Here is an 18,482-nt window from a genome sequence, read left to right on the forward strand (position 1 = left end):
TTAGTTTTTTACTGACCATATTTAATTTTTTACTGACCATATTTTACTTTTTACTGACCGAATTTTATTTTTTAATGACCAATTTGAATTTTTTACTGACCAAAAAGATTTTGCCATTCCCATCAGTTTCTCACTAAGCCCTTTCTCGGCTTAAGCAAGGGATATTTTTTCCGGGGAACTTGAGCCAATCTGGCCAGGAAATGCACCATAAACCCGGGGAATTCACGGGAAACTCGGGGAAACCATACATTTTGTCAGGGAGCCCATGGGTAACCAGGGGAACCCATCGTTTTTCTAGGGAACACGGGGAACACATATATTTTTTTAAGAACCCACAAGGAATCCAGGGAACCCATATATTTTTCAGAGAAGTCACAGGAAACCTGAGGAATCCTTATATTTTTCAGGGAACTTTTAGGGATCCCGGAGAATCCAAACATTTTTGTGGGAACTCACGGTAAATTCGTACATTTTTCAGGAAATCCAGGGAACCCATATATTTTTCAGGGAATCCCAGGGAACCTTTATATTTTTCAAGGAATTATCGGAGAACCCAGCTAACCGTTACATTTTTCAAGGAACTTACGAAGAACCCCGGGAACCTTTACATTTTTCTGGGAACCTATGGGGAAACCAAGGAAAATATACGTTTTTTAGGAGACTCACGAGAATCCATATATTTTTCAGGAAACCCGGAGAACCATATATCGTTTCAAGCAACTCAGGGAACTCATATATTTTCTGGGGACCCACAGGGAATCCAGAGGGAACCTATACATTTTTCAGGGAGCTCACGATAAATCCGTACATTTTCTCAGGAAACTTAGGGAATCCATATATTTTTCAGGGAATTCTTGAGGAATCCGGAGAACCCTTACATTTTTCAGGAAACTCACGAAGAACCCGGGGAACCCTTACATTCTTCTGGGAACATATGGGGAAACCAAGGAAAATTACATTTTTCAGGAGACTCACGGGAATCAACATATTTTTCAGGGAACCCAGAGACCTATATAATTTCTTTTAAGCAACTCAGGGAATTCATATATTTTCTGGAGACCCACGGAGAATCCAGGGAACCTATACATTCTTCAGGGAACTCACGAGAAATCCGTACATTTTTCAGGGAACCGGGGGAACCCAAATGTTTTTCTGGAAACTCACGGGAAATCCGTATATATTTTAGGAAGCCCGGGGAACTCATATATTTTTCAGGGAATTCTTGGGGAACTCGGGAACCCTTACATTTTTCAGGTAACTTACGAAGAGCTCAGGAGACCCTTACATTTTTGTGGGAAAAAATGGGGAAACCAGGGAACACATTCATTTTTCAGGAAATTCACGGGGAATGCGTACATTTTTCAGGGAACCCGGGAAATCTGAAAGTATTTCCTGGGAACCCGGGGAACCCATATTTTTTGTGGAAACCCACGGGAAACTCGAGGAACTCAAAAACTTTTTTTTTGGAAATCAGGAACTCGTGACAATCTAATTGCTTATGAATCACCCCACACAGAAAAATTTTGATTCTAAATTTAAGAATATATAAGACTCTGCATGGGAACTTAAATTGGACGTGAATCCCCGAGGCGTTTAAATTCTGAAGCTCTTTGCCAATGAAATTGGGCTAGAATCTCTATCTCTTTGACGATAAGAGATCGGGGGTTTAAGTTTAAGTTCAACATTAGCTGAAAAATGAAAAATGTCTTGATATTTGCAACTTACAATTAAAACTAAATGATCAGGGATTTAGGATTAGGGTATTGGCATTCATTGGATGGGATTTGAAATTAAATTCCTGGGTGTTTCTGTTTAAGAATATTACATTTATCTGTGTGCATGAAACATTTTCATATCAAACTGGAATTTGAGCATAACGAATATGTAAGTTTAACATTATTAAAATCGTTTTTAGCTAGCCCCAGGCGGTTTTGAGTAAGAAAATTTTAATCGTAAAGTTTTCGTTACTTGCATTTCAATAAGGTAAGACTCAAGTTACAATTTAAACGCAAGCTACGTAAGTTTTATGAACATTTTTCCTAAAAGTTTAAGGTTTAAATAGCATAATTTCCGTAGTTTTGTAAGTTTAACGAAAGTAATCCTCAAAAAAATAATTATCGTAATTTTGAAGAAAAACACCAACCAAATGAGGCATGACACTCAGTAGTACCAATGCCTTATGAAGATTTTCCTGATCCTAGATTTCCAGTATCATAAAAGCCTTCTTCAAAGGAAATATTCAAGGATTAAAAAGTGTGTAATCTCAATTATTCTTACCTGCCTACAAGATCCGGACGTCGAGAAGAACTTGTAGGTGCCGATGATTGGAATCATGGCCATCGACGATCCAGCAATGCACCATCCGAGTGTATTAGCCCAACCAGGATACACGTAGTCTTCGTAACTCAGGGGTTCATACATAATCAGCCCGTAGAGAATGATAAAGAGTAAGAAGATTGGTGCCACGAATTTCCAGCAGACTCTCCAATAGAGTCCTGGAGGGAAACCAATCATGTCCTCAATGTCATCGCAGAAGCGCTGAACACCATAAATCCAGGATACAGCAATGGCTTCAAAGAACACTGCGATAAGAATGGAGTATCCTGCTGCGTATCGATCCAGGAGATGGAAGAAATAGAATCCACCTTGCGTGCAGCTGGCTAGGCCCACAACGAAGTACAGCGAGAACAGACTAGCCACGAATATCTCGCGGTTGCGTCCAATCTTGGGGAATTCATCACTTAAAGCTGTGATGATGGCTTCAGAGCCCCCGAAGGAACTATCAAGGCCCAGTGTTAGAAGCATCATGAAGAAAATTAGCGCCCAGAATATACTTCCAGGCATTGTGGCAATAGCGGCTGGGTACACGATAAAAACCAAGCCCGGACCCTACCAGAAATAGTCAGTGAATATTTTAAATAAATTAATTAACTTTGACCATCTTTACCTCCGTAGCTACGTCCCTAATATCCTGATTGGAAGTATGCGCCATATATCCCAGAACCGAAAAGATAACGAAACCTGCCACGAAGCTCGTGGCGGAATTTATGAAGCTGGTCAATAGGGCATCTCTGGAAATAGTATTTTTTAGAAAGTGCCAAAAAAAATAAAAGACATTTGTTACAAACTTGTAAACGTTGTTGTGGTATTTATTGTAGGAAGCGTAAGCTAGTAGAACTCCAAATCCTGGACCTAGGGAGAAGAACACCTGTGTGGCAGCGTCTACCCACACTTCAGCGTTGTAGATAGCGTCAAAATTGGGACTTAGGTAGTAACGGACTCCATCTGCAGAGCCAGGAAGTGTGATACCGCGGATAAAGAGGATTAGGAGGACAACGTAGGGGAAAAGAGCCGTAAACCAGACGACCTTTCCTGACGTGCTGATACCTTTCCACAGGGAGAAGTAGCAGATGAGGTATACAGCCAAGAGGCAGAGGGCCATCTCCCACTTGATGATACCCAAATCATGGATACCATCACTCTGATGGATCTCCAGGATGTAGCGACTAAGTGATGGTAAGTAATGGTAAGAGATAGATAGTTCATAAACTTAGAGTTGCTCCCTTTACAATTACTTGGAAGTAGATTCGGGTGTGCTCCAAGCTGGACATTAATTGTTTAAAAGTGTCTCTAAAGGTAAATGCCACGTTGGCACTCTATTAATACAAAATGTTGTTAATATTTGAAAAATTAAAATGGAATTTCGAATTTTCAAATAAAATTTTCGCATACTATGAAGATATTAAAGAAGTTAATTGGACTTTATAATTTGATCAAATATTGTAAACGTAAACCACGTTTCATAACAGGTCAGGAATGTAAAAACTCATACGTGTTTAGAGACATTTCTTAATCCTCACTATAAATTACGTGAGGAATCTGCAGTATTGTGAAATCAAACCGTTTTTTTTAACAAAATCGAAATATGGAAAATTCGAACATCGTTTTCTGAAGCCAAAATGTCAAATAAAAAACATTTTAAAATTTTGGTAATTCCGTCGCGTGTCTCTTGTAAATTTCTGTTTCGATTTCGAAATGTTTCGAGTGTCAAGCTTCCCATTCACAGCTGGAATTTGATTCTCTAATTGTGTCTTGGATAAAAGATAAATGGAACTCTTAGTTGTCGAAAGAGTCGTTGATGTTTAAAATTCACACAGAAATTTCGAAGTTTAAAACTAAATTTTTGCACAAGGAGAGCAAAATTTATGAAATGTCATGCTAAAAAGTTTTTTTTTAAAATATTTGTACTGTGATTAAAAGGGAAATTATGATAAAATGAGCCTTGTTTCTTTGATTTTCCGCAGGACAAAGCAAAAAAAAAGATACATTTTGACATTCGTAACACTTCGAAACTTTTTAAATTTTCCCGTGAAAAAATTGGATTTCAGAATTCGTAACTAAGTTTGACATTTTCGAATAACAATGACACTTTATACAAGTACAAAGCCATTATCTTTTAGCCGACACACTTTTTGGAGAGTCAAAAGCTCTGACTTTAAAGACAGAAATTATCCCTTCATTGGCTTTGGAAACCGATTTTCCAATTTTTCAAATTACGACTGTAGGTACATGGAATAAGGACTGAGAAGTTTCTCTGACTAAAATGTAAATGGAACTCGATTTGAACAAAATGTCATTGTTGTTCGAAGATTCAAAATTGTCGTTGATGTTCAACAATGAGAGAAAAATTTTTGAAATATCACCAGTAGGGGAATTCAGTAATTTTCGTGGCATTGTCACGCGTGAGTTCGAAACCTGACAATGGCATTCGAGAGTTTTTTTGTGATGTCATATGACTTCGAAAATGCAATTCATTGGATTTTTAATGAAATCCCTTTACTTGATAATTTTATGAAAATACAGTACCTCTTGATTGATTTGTTTAACAAAATTCATTGTCATTTGGATTGCCAGAAATCTCTAATATGTGACTTCTGACAATGCTACGTGAGCTGAAATGGAAATGTCACGGCTACAGAATCGCATTTTCGAAAAAGCTCTTTTAAGATTCGAACTCAATTTGACATATGGCATTGCCAGAGCGTTACAGAATTCCCCCCCCAAAATTTACGAAGTGCTCCAATTTGTGACTTAGATGGTATTCCTCTAAAGTACATACTTTCGCATCATTTACCGATTCTCTACCGATTTAAACCGATTTGTAAATCACTCGAAATATCCTACAAAATAATTTTTTTAAGAGTAATAAAATAGATTTTCGGACAAAACTTACTTATCGGTTCATAATCGGTTCATTGCCGATTCACTACTGTTTTGAACGGATTAATAAATCAGTCAAAACATTGCCTAAAATATCTAAGGACTAATATAATTGAATTTCGAATAAAAATTAGTTACTGGTTATGAACCGATTCATTAACCGTTAAAAACCGATTGGAACCGGTTTAGTTTTGTCGAAAATTCTAAGACCTTTCTGACGTATTTCGAGTGGACACGCGTTCTTACTTGTTTCAGACCTTACACTACAATTAGTCGTTGAATTGTTGAGGAAGACACTTTCGATGAAATTAGTTCGAATTCAGACTTCGCAGAATTTGAAGTTTCGGACCAAATAATTTGAAAGTTCGCGCATGGATAGTCTAGCCTAGTCCATCATTTAGTGATTTATAATTCTAAAGAACTTTGAAGATCATCTATAATTTATTTTTTAACAATTTATTTATAAGGAAATTGTCCGAATTGTAAATTGGTTTGTTCGAAATTTCGTATTATCCAAATTTACAAATTTTACCCTAAAGCCTTATTCGAGACTTTGCACCAAATTTTGCAATGGAATAAAATGTTAATTTATTATTACTCTTTTCAATTAACCTTGTATCTTTTAAGTCATATAATCCACAAAATCAATCTGCACAAGATATTATTGTGCTTTCTAAACCAAATGACTTTGTTTTATTATTTTTTAGCAAAAAAAAAAACTAAATGTGAAAGGTAAAACTAAATGGGATTGTACATGATCAAAGTTTACTCACTTGAAATACTCTGAGGCAGCTGAGGCGAATTTAGTTGTTGGCATTGGTGTGGTCTCGTTGATGAGGGTGTAATTGATATATGAACTATTATCAAATTGTCTACAGTTGTCAGTGTTCCAGGGATTGTTGCATGATGTCCATGGCAGGACGTCAGTGAATGAGGCAAAGAAGAATCTCAGCGACCACGCAATTATCACGTTATAGTAGAAATCCACGTAGAAAGCGATTAGAACCACCGCATAACCAATTCCTGCAAATACGACCACAGATCATTGTGAAAGAGGAAGCTCTAAAGTGGTTGACATACACATATAATTTTTATATGATGGCATAAAATAAAAAGAACCCCACAAAAGTCACTTCAACTGTTGCCTCCTTTTTTTTCCCTACTTCTTTCTTTCGCCCAGGAATATGTGATAAATCAGAAGAAACTTTTCCCTTTTGTGGAGACTTGACACAACATCCACCTTCCAAATCCTCACCCAACCTCAATCCTCATGCTCCTTGTGGTAAGATGTACAAGAGGGTAAGTGCACATCATTATGGGGATGACAATGGGAAGAATTCACTTCATGTGTGTCGTAATGTCGATTTAGACGAGAAAAATGATAACATTATCGAACGATGGAGACATAGTGAAATAATATACACTCAAATGGAAATTATTTTCCATAAAAAATATTGGATTTTCTCAACAACTTTTGCTATACAAAATATTTTCAGCGGGAATATGTGGTAATCTCAACGTTAAATCTGTCCTCAAAGTCGATGAATTACTATTCAAATTCAATTAGATTTCATGAATATAAAAAGGTGTATTTGTAAGAGCTTTAGCCTTTTTAACACCGCCTTTTCATCCCTTTTGCATCTATAAATAAATTTGTTTGCACTGTAAATGCATCAATTTATATACAAAGCTCGTTAAAAAACTTTATTCTTGTATGTTTAAGTCTTTGTATAAATAAATTCTTAAACAGTTTATTTTTCTGAATGTTGCAAGATTGATAATAATAAACTTAAACGCCTGGGTAAATATTTAACATCACAAGTTATTTTTTGCAATTTTATTTTTAATAAAATTTCGAAATTTAAATAAGCTTACTTTAAACTATATAGGGTAAGTGTGCCAAATTTCGGCATAGTTGCATGCAAGCGCCAAAGTCTCAAGTTTGAAATGTAACTAGATGTAGTTCGGTCAGTTTTGATTGATGAGAATTAAAACACGGGTTTTGACCTGGTTAGGATTTATTCCTTTTTTCTCTTTACGACGTTTCGGGGATTGTTGTCCCCTTCTTCAGGTCTACAAATTAAACAAAATTAATTTTTAGAAATTTTCAATAACCTAAAAATAACATGGATCGTTCTTTTGACTTTCACTTACATTGAGATTAATTGGACAAATCGGGTCAGGGTTTTTCACAATCACTACCTTTTTACACAGAGTTGGACAAGTTTGCACCATGACGGTCAAATGCCGACTAATGGGCTATTCCGTTACGTGGGATCGTTGACCCCCAAGTCTGGTTATTTCATTCCTCTCTCCTGTGATCCGATTGATGACGTTCTCCTTGCTCATGCATTTGATCAGTTCCTCCTTCACAACTGTGGAAAGAATCTTCTGCTTCCCTGGTAGGCACATGTTGTCGTTGTTTCACTCTTTGCAATAAGTGTGAATATATTGAACTAATGGCAGTTGTATCTGTTCTTTTGTTGATGTTGTCTCGTTTCGTCATGTGGATGTACAGCATCTCCAGGAACTCCAGTTGTTTATTATGATCACATTTGTCGATGATTTCGGTTTGGTCAAACCTGAATTGATGTTTGTTTTCTCTTGCGTGGGTGACCAAAGCAGTGACGTCTTGTTTTTCTTCTGTGTTGTTTTGTTGTTGTTTTATGCTACGTTCATGTTGTGATATTCTGTCTTTTAGTCTTTGTATTGTTTTACCCACATACGTTTTACCACATTCGCATGGGATCTGATAGACCACTCCACTATCTGCTAAAGGGTTGATTTTATCTTTGAGATTGGTGTGTAGTTTGTGATTCGTATTGTGACATTTAAATGATATTTTTAATTCATTCATTTCCGATCTTAGTATTTTTCGGATCTTGTCACTGAGTGTTGGTATGTACATTATGGATCTATATGTGACGTCATTTGGATTTGTGTCCTCTCGTGTTGTGTTGTGATTTGTGTTGTTGTTGTGGGTGTTCCAGAGAGCATTGATTAATCTAGTCGGGAAACCATTCATTTTTAATTTCGTAATAATTATGTTTTTCGTATTGTATGTATTGGCTGTTGTTAACTTGAGAACCCGGTTAATGAGACTAATCGCAGTGCTGACTTTTTGTTGTAAAGGATGATTTGAGTGATAATTTAGCATCCTGTCCGATGCTATCGGCTTTTTGTACCACATTGTACGCATGCATGATTCTTGTCTCACTACGTATGTATCCAGATATGGTATGGCTCCATCAACTTCTTTTTCAATTGTAAATTGGAGTTTTTCATGGTAGTTATTAAAGTACGATAGGACTTCATCGGATTTGTCATGTGGGATCAGGCAGAAACATCAATCAAAACTGACCGAACTACATCTAGTAATACAACACACGGAAAAATGACTAGCTATCTACAAATTATTCAGAGCAATTTTGGATCAGAAACAGCATCAATGATGAAAACATATATGCGAGGACAACGTAAGTTCGCACGGTTACTGGCAAGGAAGAAATTCCTGCTGAATTGCCGAAAAATGGGGTTGACCCCCTCGCATATCTTTAACAATGTCAAATGCCTATATCAAACACTCACCAAGGATTCACCGTACAACAGACAAATAGATACAATGGTGAGATCGTTCCAACTTAGAATACTTTACATGGAGATCAAGGTGACTTACTGGGAGATTGGACAAACTAAACTGAGTTTAATGAACTTACAACAGAGACTGAGAGCGACAGAGATAGCATCAGTGAATGGTTTCTTGCTCGTGCAAGATCAGGTCTTCTGGCGGGAATTTCGGAGGTCAACTAGCAATCAACAGGAAAAGTTCAATGCCCTCTTTTTGAGGCAATTGGGGCACGTCACCAACATGCCATCAGCTGATTGGGTTGTAAACAAGACTGATGTTCCTATACCTCACGAAGTAAAACTTCTCATGGGCTTAAGCCCAAAGTTTGCATTACCACAACAAAATCTTCCACCACGTACAATATTACATCTCTTAACTGAGATTGAAGGTGTGATTGATACAATAAATAATGACAATAATGAAACGAAAAAGAACACATTAAGGTATAAAATATCCCAACTTATCAATAGCCACCTCACACATCACAAATTACGCCCACAAGACAAATATTTCATGCATTTAGAGAGAACAACAAGGAATTTCATCAAAGAACACGAGGATATCATCATTACTACATCTGACAAGGGAAACAAAACGGTTTTTATGTGGAAGCAGGACTATGAGAACAAAATGCTAAACATAGTATCGGACGAGTCAACATACAAGAAAATACCAATGTCCAAGACAATCACTACAGAAAACAAGAACAATGCGTTGGTGAAAAAACTGTACGATAGAGGACACATTGATCCTATCACCAGACGACAACTTACCACGCACAATTCAAGGACCCCTAGGATTTATGGACTCCCCAAAATCCACAAACCAGATACTCCCTTAAGACCTATTGCATCATGCATAAAATCACCCACATACAGTCTCTCTAAATTCCTGATACACATTCTCAGGCAAGCAACCAATTTAGGAGGATACAGCGTGAAGGACTCGTACGAGTTTTGTGGATAGAGTCTGTAACACAGAAGTACCCGAAGGATACATAATGATCAGTTTGGATGTGGTATCCCTATTTCCAAACATCCCACGTCAGCTGGCAATGGAAATAGTAGATGAACTCTGGAATTCTGAAAAAATCAACACAGATATTAGTAAGGATCTCTTCGAACAAATGCTACGCCTATGCCTCGAAACAAGCTACTTTACATACAATGATCAACATTATGTCCAAATTGATGGAATGCCCATGGGTGGCCCGCTTTCCCCAGTGATTGCAGATATTGTTATGGATCATGTATTGATCAACATAACCCAAAGAATCCCATTCCAAATTGTCTGCCTGACTAAATATGTGGATGATTTGTTCTGCCTGATCCCACATGACAAATCCGATGAAGTCCTATCGTACTTTAATAACTACCATGAAAAACTCCAATTTACAATTGAAAAAGAAGTTGATGGAGCCATACCATATCTGGATACATACGTAGTGAGACAAGAATCATGCATGCGTACAATGTGGTACAAAAAGCCGATAGCATCGGACAGGATGCTAAATTATCACTCAAATCATCCTTTACAACAAAAAGTCAGCACTGCGATTGGTCTCATTAACCGGGTTCTCAAGTTAACAACAGCCAATACAGACAATACGAAAAACATAATTATTACGAAATTAAAAATGAATGGTTTCCCGACTAGATTAATCAATGCTCTCTGGAACACCCACAACAACAACACAAATCACAACACAACACGAGAGGACACAAATCCAAATGACGTCACATATAGATCCATAATGTACATACCAACACTCAGTGACAAGATCCGAAAAATACTAAGATCGGAAATGAATGAATTAAAAATATCATTTAAATGTCACAATACGAATCACAAACTACACACCAATCTCAAAGATAAAATCAACCCTTTAGCAGATAGTGGAGTGGTCTATCAGATCCCATGCGAATGTGGTAAAACGTATGTGGGTAAAACAATACAAAGACTAAAAGACAGAATATCACAACATGAACGTAGCATAAAACAACAACAAAACAACACAGAAGAAAAACAAGACGTCACTGCTTTGGTCACCCACGCAAGAGAAAACAAACATCAATTCAGGTTTGACCAAACCGAAATCATCGACAAATGTGATCATAATAAACAACTGGAGTTCCTGGAGATGCTGTACATCCACATGACGAAACGAGACAACATCAACAAAAGAACAGATACAACTGCCATTAGTTCAATATATTCACACTTATTGCAAAGAGTGAAACAACGACAACATGTGCCTACCAGGGAAGCAGAAGATTCTTTCCACAGTTGTGAAGGAGGAACTGATCAAATGCATGAGCAAGGAGAACGTCATCAATCGGATCACAGGAGAGAGGAATGAAATAACCAGACTTGGGGGTCAACGATCCCACGTAACGGAATAGCCCATTAGTCGGCATTTGACCGTCATGGTGCAAACTTGTCCAACTCTGTGTAAAAAGGTAGTGATTGTGAAAAACCCTGACCCGATTTGTCCAATTAATCTCAATGTAAGTGAAAGTCAAAAGAACGATCCATGTTATTTTTAGGTTATTGAAAATTTCTAAAAATTAATTTTGTTTAATTTGTAGACCTGAAGAAGGGGACAACAATCCCCGAAACGTCGTAAAGAGAAAAAAGGAATAAATCCTAACCAGGTCAAAACCCGTGTTTTAATTCTCATTTGAAATGTAATATTTTTAATAGAAATTGATTTTTTAATTCCTTTTACTTAAGGAGTGTTGCTTAGAACCTTGTAGAAAGTTTATCGTCTTTATTTACTTTAAAATCATTCTTAATACATTTTAAAATGAATAAAAATGTAGACATAGCTTTGGTGCCCTATTTCGGCCACCTTCATTCTCATAGTTCCTTGCTCATCGGGAATTCTTCCAATGTCTTTTTTACGTCATCTCGTTTGTCAAAGCCACATTTTTTGTAATTCTTTTGCATTGTATAATCTCTAGGGTATGTAAAAACTAAAAATTCATGGAAATTCGAGGAACAAAAAAGGTGGCCGGAATTGGAAGCTGGCCGGAATTTGGCACACTTACCCTAGACTTTGAATGGAAGAATTTCTCACCAGAATTTTCTGTTGAACCAACTAAAAATTTCCCATTTTGTAAAAATTCTTGCATTTTGATATTTATTCCTTTCTTCTTATTTTATTTTATTTAGATAGATATTTCATTCATCGACAAATACTTTAAAAGTGCAACAATTTACAGAAACGGTGTTTGCTTTTTGTCTACCGCCGTCTTAGCGTTGGTGACCAACCTCCAGAGGCAAACGGAGGAAATATTCCTTCTCAGGTTATATAAGCCGTCTTTATTATGATACGCATAGTGATTACCAAATTATTCTTAGTTTACCATAGTTTTCGATATCATTATGGTTATCCACAGTAGAATTTTGATACGAAATTTCGAAGTATAAAATTTTTAAAAGGCGGGAAAGCGGAAATATTTGAAATTCCGGGCAGACCAAACTTGATAAAAAAATAAATTTAAATAATTTTAAAAGTACTTAAAAATTGCATAATTAGAAGAAAGTGCCCATGCTTCGTACGATTCCAAGACTACATTTTTCCTATATTTTTGAATAAATATGACTCCTCAATATATTTTAAAAGAGATGGCAAACCGTTCCAGCTTTACGGAATGCTCGAACTCATGAGATAGAGCTCACCGTGAATTAGTTTTTTGCATGATCTTTCGGTGCTTACTACTCTACTACACGGTAAAAACTTTTGGACACTGACCAAAATATTGGAATAAGTTTTCCTTGGAACAATTTTTTTGGAATCAATTTGTACTTAGAGAAGATATTTGTTTGTTCCAAAAAGTTTTCTTTAAAATTTTGTTACGAAATATAGTTACAATTTTGTTAGAGTTTTCTTTTGGAACCGTTTTGATACGGTGGAATGTCTACAAATTTGAGTTGATTTCATTTTATATAAATTTGTTCCTGAAAGTTGGAATAAAATTTGTTGCACTTGGCTGTTTTGTTCCTACTGTGAGGAACAAATTGGTACATTTTTTTACAACAATATTATTTCTACATCTATAACATATTTGTTCCAAAAAAGTGCAGTGTCCGTGCACGAGGTAATTTTTGGAACGAAATTGTTACTCACATGGGAAATCTTTTTGTTCCCATTGTCGGGAACAAATTCGTGTAAAAGATTTCGTCTTACAGTTAAGGCCTATACTTCAGTTGAGATGGATTTTTATACAGACGCGTGCATGACGAAATCATATGCGAGTGTTGGCAGCAGGAGGGGAAGGGAATCTCAAATTAAAAAGTGAAACTACACTCTTAGAAAAAATTAGTTCGTACAAGCTCATATGCAGTTATTAGAACTATAAAATATAGTAAATATAGACCCAACTATATATTTAGTTTGGGTAACTAAATGAAATAGTTGACCACAGTTAGTTAAAGTATCCTTTTCAATTAGTTATCACAACTAAATCAAAATAGTAATGGGTACTATAACATATTAGTTCCAATTACTAAATAAATGGGGTTGATACCCATCTTATTGGCTGTAATAACTATATCATATTAGTTGTGGTTACTATATAGCATTTATTGTGATGCATATTTCTTATTAGTTGCTTAAAATTCGAAAGAGCTTCAACGTATTACTAAAATAAAAACCACTCTTTACTATTGGAAAAGTAGTCATAACTTTATGAAAATATAGGCCTATCTATTTACATTGGTTGTGAGAACTAAAAGGAATTAGTGACCAATATTAGTTGGGATAATGATTTCATTTAATTAACACAAGCAAATATAATTGTATGAAAGCATTATGAAATAATTGCCGCAACTTATGCACGTAAATATTGTCTTATATTCTCACTACTAATAAATTTATTATGAGTATAATGTTTTAAGAATATAAGAACTATTTTAAATAGATTTGATAATAATCACCCGAACAACTAATTTTCATTAGTAATCACGTCTAAACTTTTCTAAGAGTGTATGTAGCACGAAAATTGCCACAGATTTGGCGTCCTCCTCGCTTCGTTGGTGACGAATGACTGAGTGTGAGAGGAGGGATATGATTTTATACTGGACGAGCTATTTTTTGGAACAAATTCGTCACTAATATTGAGTATCTTTTTGTTTCTCCTAGAAGGTACAAATATATTCCAAAAAATTTCTGTGTCCGTGGACGAGCTAATTTTTGGAACAAATATGTGGCGAAATTTTTTACCGTGTAGAGATCAAATTGATTCATAAATCACAAAAGCATTTGGAAATCAAAAAATCGGTACTTAACCGATTCATTACATTAAAAATCCAAATTTAATTAAATCTGTTGAAAAATGGGCCCTCCAAAGAGATTGGCCTTTGACATTAAATAATACAAAATGGCAAATTTTTCGATCATAGATATGTTTGGACTAAATGTTCACCTGGACTACCTCTAAAACATATCCGAAAATCATTGAAAAAGCTTGAGCTATTTTAAAAAAATTAAAAAAAAAATTAGCTGCCCCATCCCCCGCGCTTACCGGAATTGATAATACCTAAATGGGTTCCGGTCAAAATCCCGAAAGCCAAAATACCGAATTCTTGAAAGTGTCATAGCTACTTCAACGATTGCACCCACGTTTGTTGGAGGCAACGGGAAATTGTCTGTATCTTGGGAAATTATTCTGCACATTATCCTCTATATAATTTTATCTCTTTCAGGATTTTGAACATTCGGGATTTTGGCTTTCGTGATTTTGGTTTTCGGAATTTTGGCTGCCTATGACCTAAATTATTACATTATACGCTTTAATTTCTTTTAGGAGAGAAAATACGTATTTAAAATGTACCCCAATTCAAAGGTGCCCCACTTCCCCCTACAATTATTGTGCAATATTTTAAAAGCTGTCTATGAAATTTAAAATATGAGTATATCGATTTATCGACAATTTTTAAGAAGGTATACTTTTAAACTTTGTATTTTAACTTACCTTTAAAAAGTGGCACTAGACGTCCCCAGCACGTGATGGCGCCTTTTCTGTTGAACTGCCCAAGAGCCAATTCCATGTAGAAGAGAGGAATTCCACCCACAATCAGCATAATGCAGTAGGGAACCAGAAATGCCCCTGAAAGACACAAACACCTCTTCAATTAGAACCAATCAAAATATCAGCAAAGAACAAGGAAGTATATGAATAGTAGACAAAATTGATATTCTTCCCGGAATGTCCTCAGGACAATTACTCTCATACCTTTAGGAGAATGCCTTCATATACGCAAATTACCTCGTTTGATCATGTAATCAACTTTGAAACTTTATTTTGTCGGACAATGTTGATGGAAAATTGTGATTGAAAATTGTGAAAACACCCCTGAAGGCATAAGAGACACATTTTCTCGGCTCCAAAGGGGGAGTGTTGCTGCGGCAATTGGATGGGGTGGCAGCTTTTTTCTTCGTCTGAGTGAAAAATGAGTGGAGATTAAGGATAGTCTCTGGGAGTTTGAGTGTTATACACCATTGAAAAAAAAAGTGCGGTAAAAGTAATGAGCCCACTTCCGCTTCCAGATAGATTGTGTCCACAACAGGCAGGATGTCATCTTGCTGTGTGTCTCTGACATGGTGAAAGCTCCTCTTGGATGAATTAAATATGGATGGGTTTGAGGAAGATCATTTGACGCCATTCACTCTTCAGCATCAACTCTTGTGATCACTCAATCGTCATCACTTGTGATTTCAATGGGAAAAGAGACCACCGTCCGGCAGAGAGTAAAGGCGGATGAGAAGAGAAAATCGACGGGAAATTGTATGCCACTGAAAGGAAAATGGAGGGTGGCAGTGAGAGAATGAAATCTTCAACCACTTTGAATGTCATCCTCAATGTCTCATAACTTATCTCCTTAGCCATTGAGAAGATTTTCTTTGTGAAAAGAATGCATGACGATTAAAAAGAAATTATTCTCATATGCAATTTTTGGGATTTAGCACTCAATTAATGCAAAATTTTCATTTAAATTAAAATCGAAAGGATACGTTGCAACTTAAGAGATAATTGAAATAACTTAGTCTTGAAACATTTCCTCCACTCATCTTTAATCCATTTCCCGTTCTGTTTGAGCTTCTTTTTTAGCTACATTTTCCCCGATTTCTCATTTACCCTTGTCCTGTTAGAGTCTGAAATCACCGCATTCCAATCCATTTTACTTTCCCACACCATCTTCTAGGAACTGAGCTGAGGGATGAGGAATAAAAAGGCAGAGAGCACAATGCCGCAAGTGAACTTATTTCTGTGGGAAAGTTGGTGCTTAAAAGCTCGCCGACTTCCTCCTACCAGGGGAATTCCTTGGCGTATAATTGTGTAATCCTGCTTAATTTTTTTCGTCAAATTAACCTGTGTATTGAGCTTTGTCTTCTAATTAGTAGCCAGTAAAAGATTTATTAAATCAGAACGTTCTGGAGAAAAATAAATTTGGATAAGTTAATCAGATTACTTTTTAAGTAGTCGGTTTGATTAAACTCAATGTTTTGCCCTACAGATATTTAAGGAATTTAGATAATTTTCCTAATGTAAAAATGTTGGTTATTGAAATATTTTATACCATTAGCTGTATGATAAATTAAGCTAATTCAAAACCTGCTTTAAATGGAAATTTTTCGCTACTTCAAATGGAAACGTCACTGTGTTCATGACAAATTACAGTACTAAATTACTATATTTATATATTTTCTATACCTCAGTTTCATTATTTAGTTAATTTTGCTCTAAATTCATATTCATGTAGGATTTTGGGAAAGGGGGATGTCGAGGGAAAACTCTCCTTTTAATTTAATAAATGGTTTAATTCAGTACTATGCAACTTCATCACGTCTCCTCCCTTGAACAGAATTCTATAATACTATTTGTTCTACTGATCGGGTACTACGTTCCCAATAAAATCATTCCAAATTCCAAATTCATTCCCACATTCATATTCACAAATTTCCCATTCCATTCATATTCACAAATTTTAGTTTGTTAATTTCGTTTTTTAGTCGCAGTTTCACTTACACTGTTTGTCTCCAATTAGAATCCCTTGTCTCCATTTAGATTAATTTGTTTCTAATAGAACCATTTTGCACTCGAGTATTTTTTCTTGTATTTAAGAAGTTTTCAAATTATATTTAAAGAATTTTCACTAAACAGTAACATTCTAGAAGAGTCAAGGAGCAAATTTACGTAATTCTCTTCAGAAAAAATATGAACTTAGTGTGTTGAATCTTCTGTCAAATTTAAAGCGTCTGGAAATGGTTTTGAATTAGGACATTTACCCTAGAGCAAATAAAATACTCTTAATAATCTCATTAACTAAATTTTAAAAGTTGTAATTTGAGTACTGATAAAATTTTATTTATTGACGTCAAAATTCGGTTTTTACTGTCCGCATTGGTACAGGATCTTTAATTAATTTCAATCCTATTTTCTTAAGGGGTTACATGGGTCTGTCAAGTCAAAAAATAGGCCTTTTTTCTGATAAGAATTTATTGTGTCGAAAATATTTCAGAAATTCCAACTTTTGGGATATGAAAGAGTAACTTTAGAACAAAATAAAAAAAAAATGAAAAATTTTAAAAATTCGACCGTTAGTAGCTGATTTTCGGAACCATTCCTCAAAAAAACAAACCTTGCGGTAGGCAGGATTTCTCCCAGTAGGTTCATCTGAAGTCAAAAAACCAAATACACTCTGTTAGAGGTTTAGTTGGACCCCTGAATGAACGAAGGATTTTTGAAAAAAAAAAACAAAATTTGGATTTTTGGCAAAAGTTTTTATAAAAAGTATAAATTTTACGCTATTTTTCAACACATTTTGTATTGTAAAAATGGTTCTGATTAAAGGAAGTGCAAATCTTTCGTTTTAACAGTAGATAATACTTCTCAAAACAGGTATGCAATATTTCAGAAAGATCGGTTCAGTAGACTCTGAGTAATCTTGACTACCGCATTGTAAAACGGTGTTTTGAGAAAAATATGTTTAACTCTTTCAGGACGATTGGAACACCGGTGTCCCATAAAGAAAATAATTTTTCCTGACTACCTAAACTTATTTTTTTCTTATATTTGCACATAATTGTAAAGTAGAAGGTTGAAGGAATCTCTTATATTTTTTATAAGCCTTCAGCTATCTATACAGCTCAGTAAGAGCTAGCCATTTTTAACCTCTCACAATACTGCAAAGCAGTACAGTTTCAACAGAACAGAATCTTCTGTTTTTGGTTTTTTTTTCTCTTTTTTTCATTGGAATTCTGTGTATTAAAAAAAAGATTCAAACATGTTTTTACATGACTGGCATATACAACCTGAGAATGAGCTTTTCCACCGTTTTGCTCTGGAGGTTGGTCACCAACGCTAAGACGGCGGTGGACGCTGAAAACTACAGGGGATCTCAGTAAAACGAAACTGTACTTTGAAAGCATTGCCCGGCCGGCTATTCGTACTGACTTTACAGATCCTACTTAGTATATACAGCGTATTTATGTGAGGAAAGTACTAATTTCCATACTTTCTATGTATATACTATGTATTTACGTGAAAGATATACAAATTTAAATATATAGTCAAGTAATACGTAGTGTCAAATTGGAAGGCAAGTGCAATTCACATACTTCTATAGC

General features: G+C 35.6%; 1 protein-coding gene across 2 annotated transcripts in view; it reads right to left on the bottom strand.

Annotated features, from left to right (window-relative positions):
• Window positions 1-18,482, bottom strand: part of LOC129804514 (sodium-dependent dopamine transporter) — a 51,053-nt gene that overhangs the window by 2,380 nt on the left and 30,191 nt on the right. For both annotated transcript variants that reach the window (XM_055851866.1, XM_055851865.1), the window contains exons 3-7: window positions 14,827-14,961; window positions 5,994-6,243; window positions 3,129-3,506; window positions 2,948-3,071; window positions 2,278-2,889 (exon numbers count right to left, since the gene is read on the bottom strand). In XM_055851866.1, coding sequence (XP_055707841.1) covers window positions 2,278-2,889; window positions 2,948-3,071; window positions 3,129-3,506; window positions 5,994-6,243; window positions 14,827-14,961 — 1,499 coding nt within the window. The remainder of the gene's footprint in view (window positions 1-2,277; window positions 2,890-2,947; window positions 3,072-3,128; window positions 3,507-5,993; window positions 6,244-14,826; window positions 14,962-18,482) is intronic.

The sequence above is a fragment of the Phlebotomus papatasi genome, chromosome 2 (genome assembly GCF_024763615.1).
Source record: "Phlebotomus papatasi isolate M1 chromosome 2, Ppap_2.1, whole genome shotgun sequence".
Classification (NCBI taxonomy): domain Eukaryota; kingdom Metazoa; phylum Arthropoda; class Insecta; order Diptera; family Psychodidae; genus Phlebotomus; species Phlebotomus papatasi.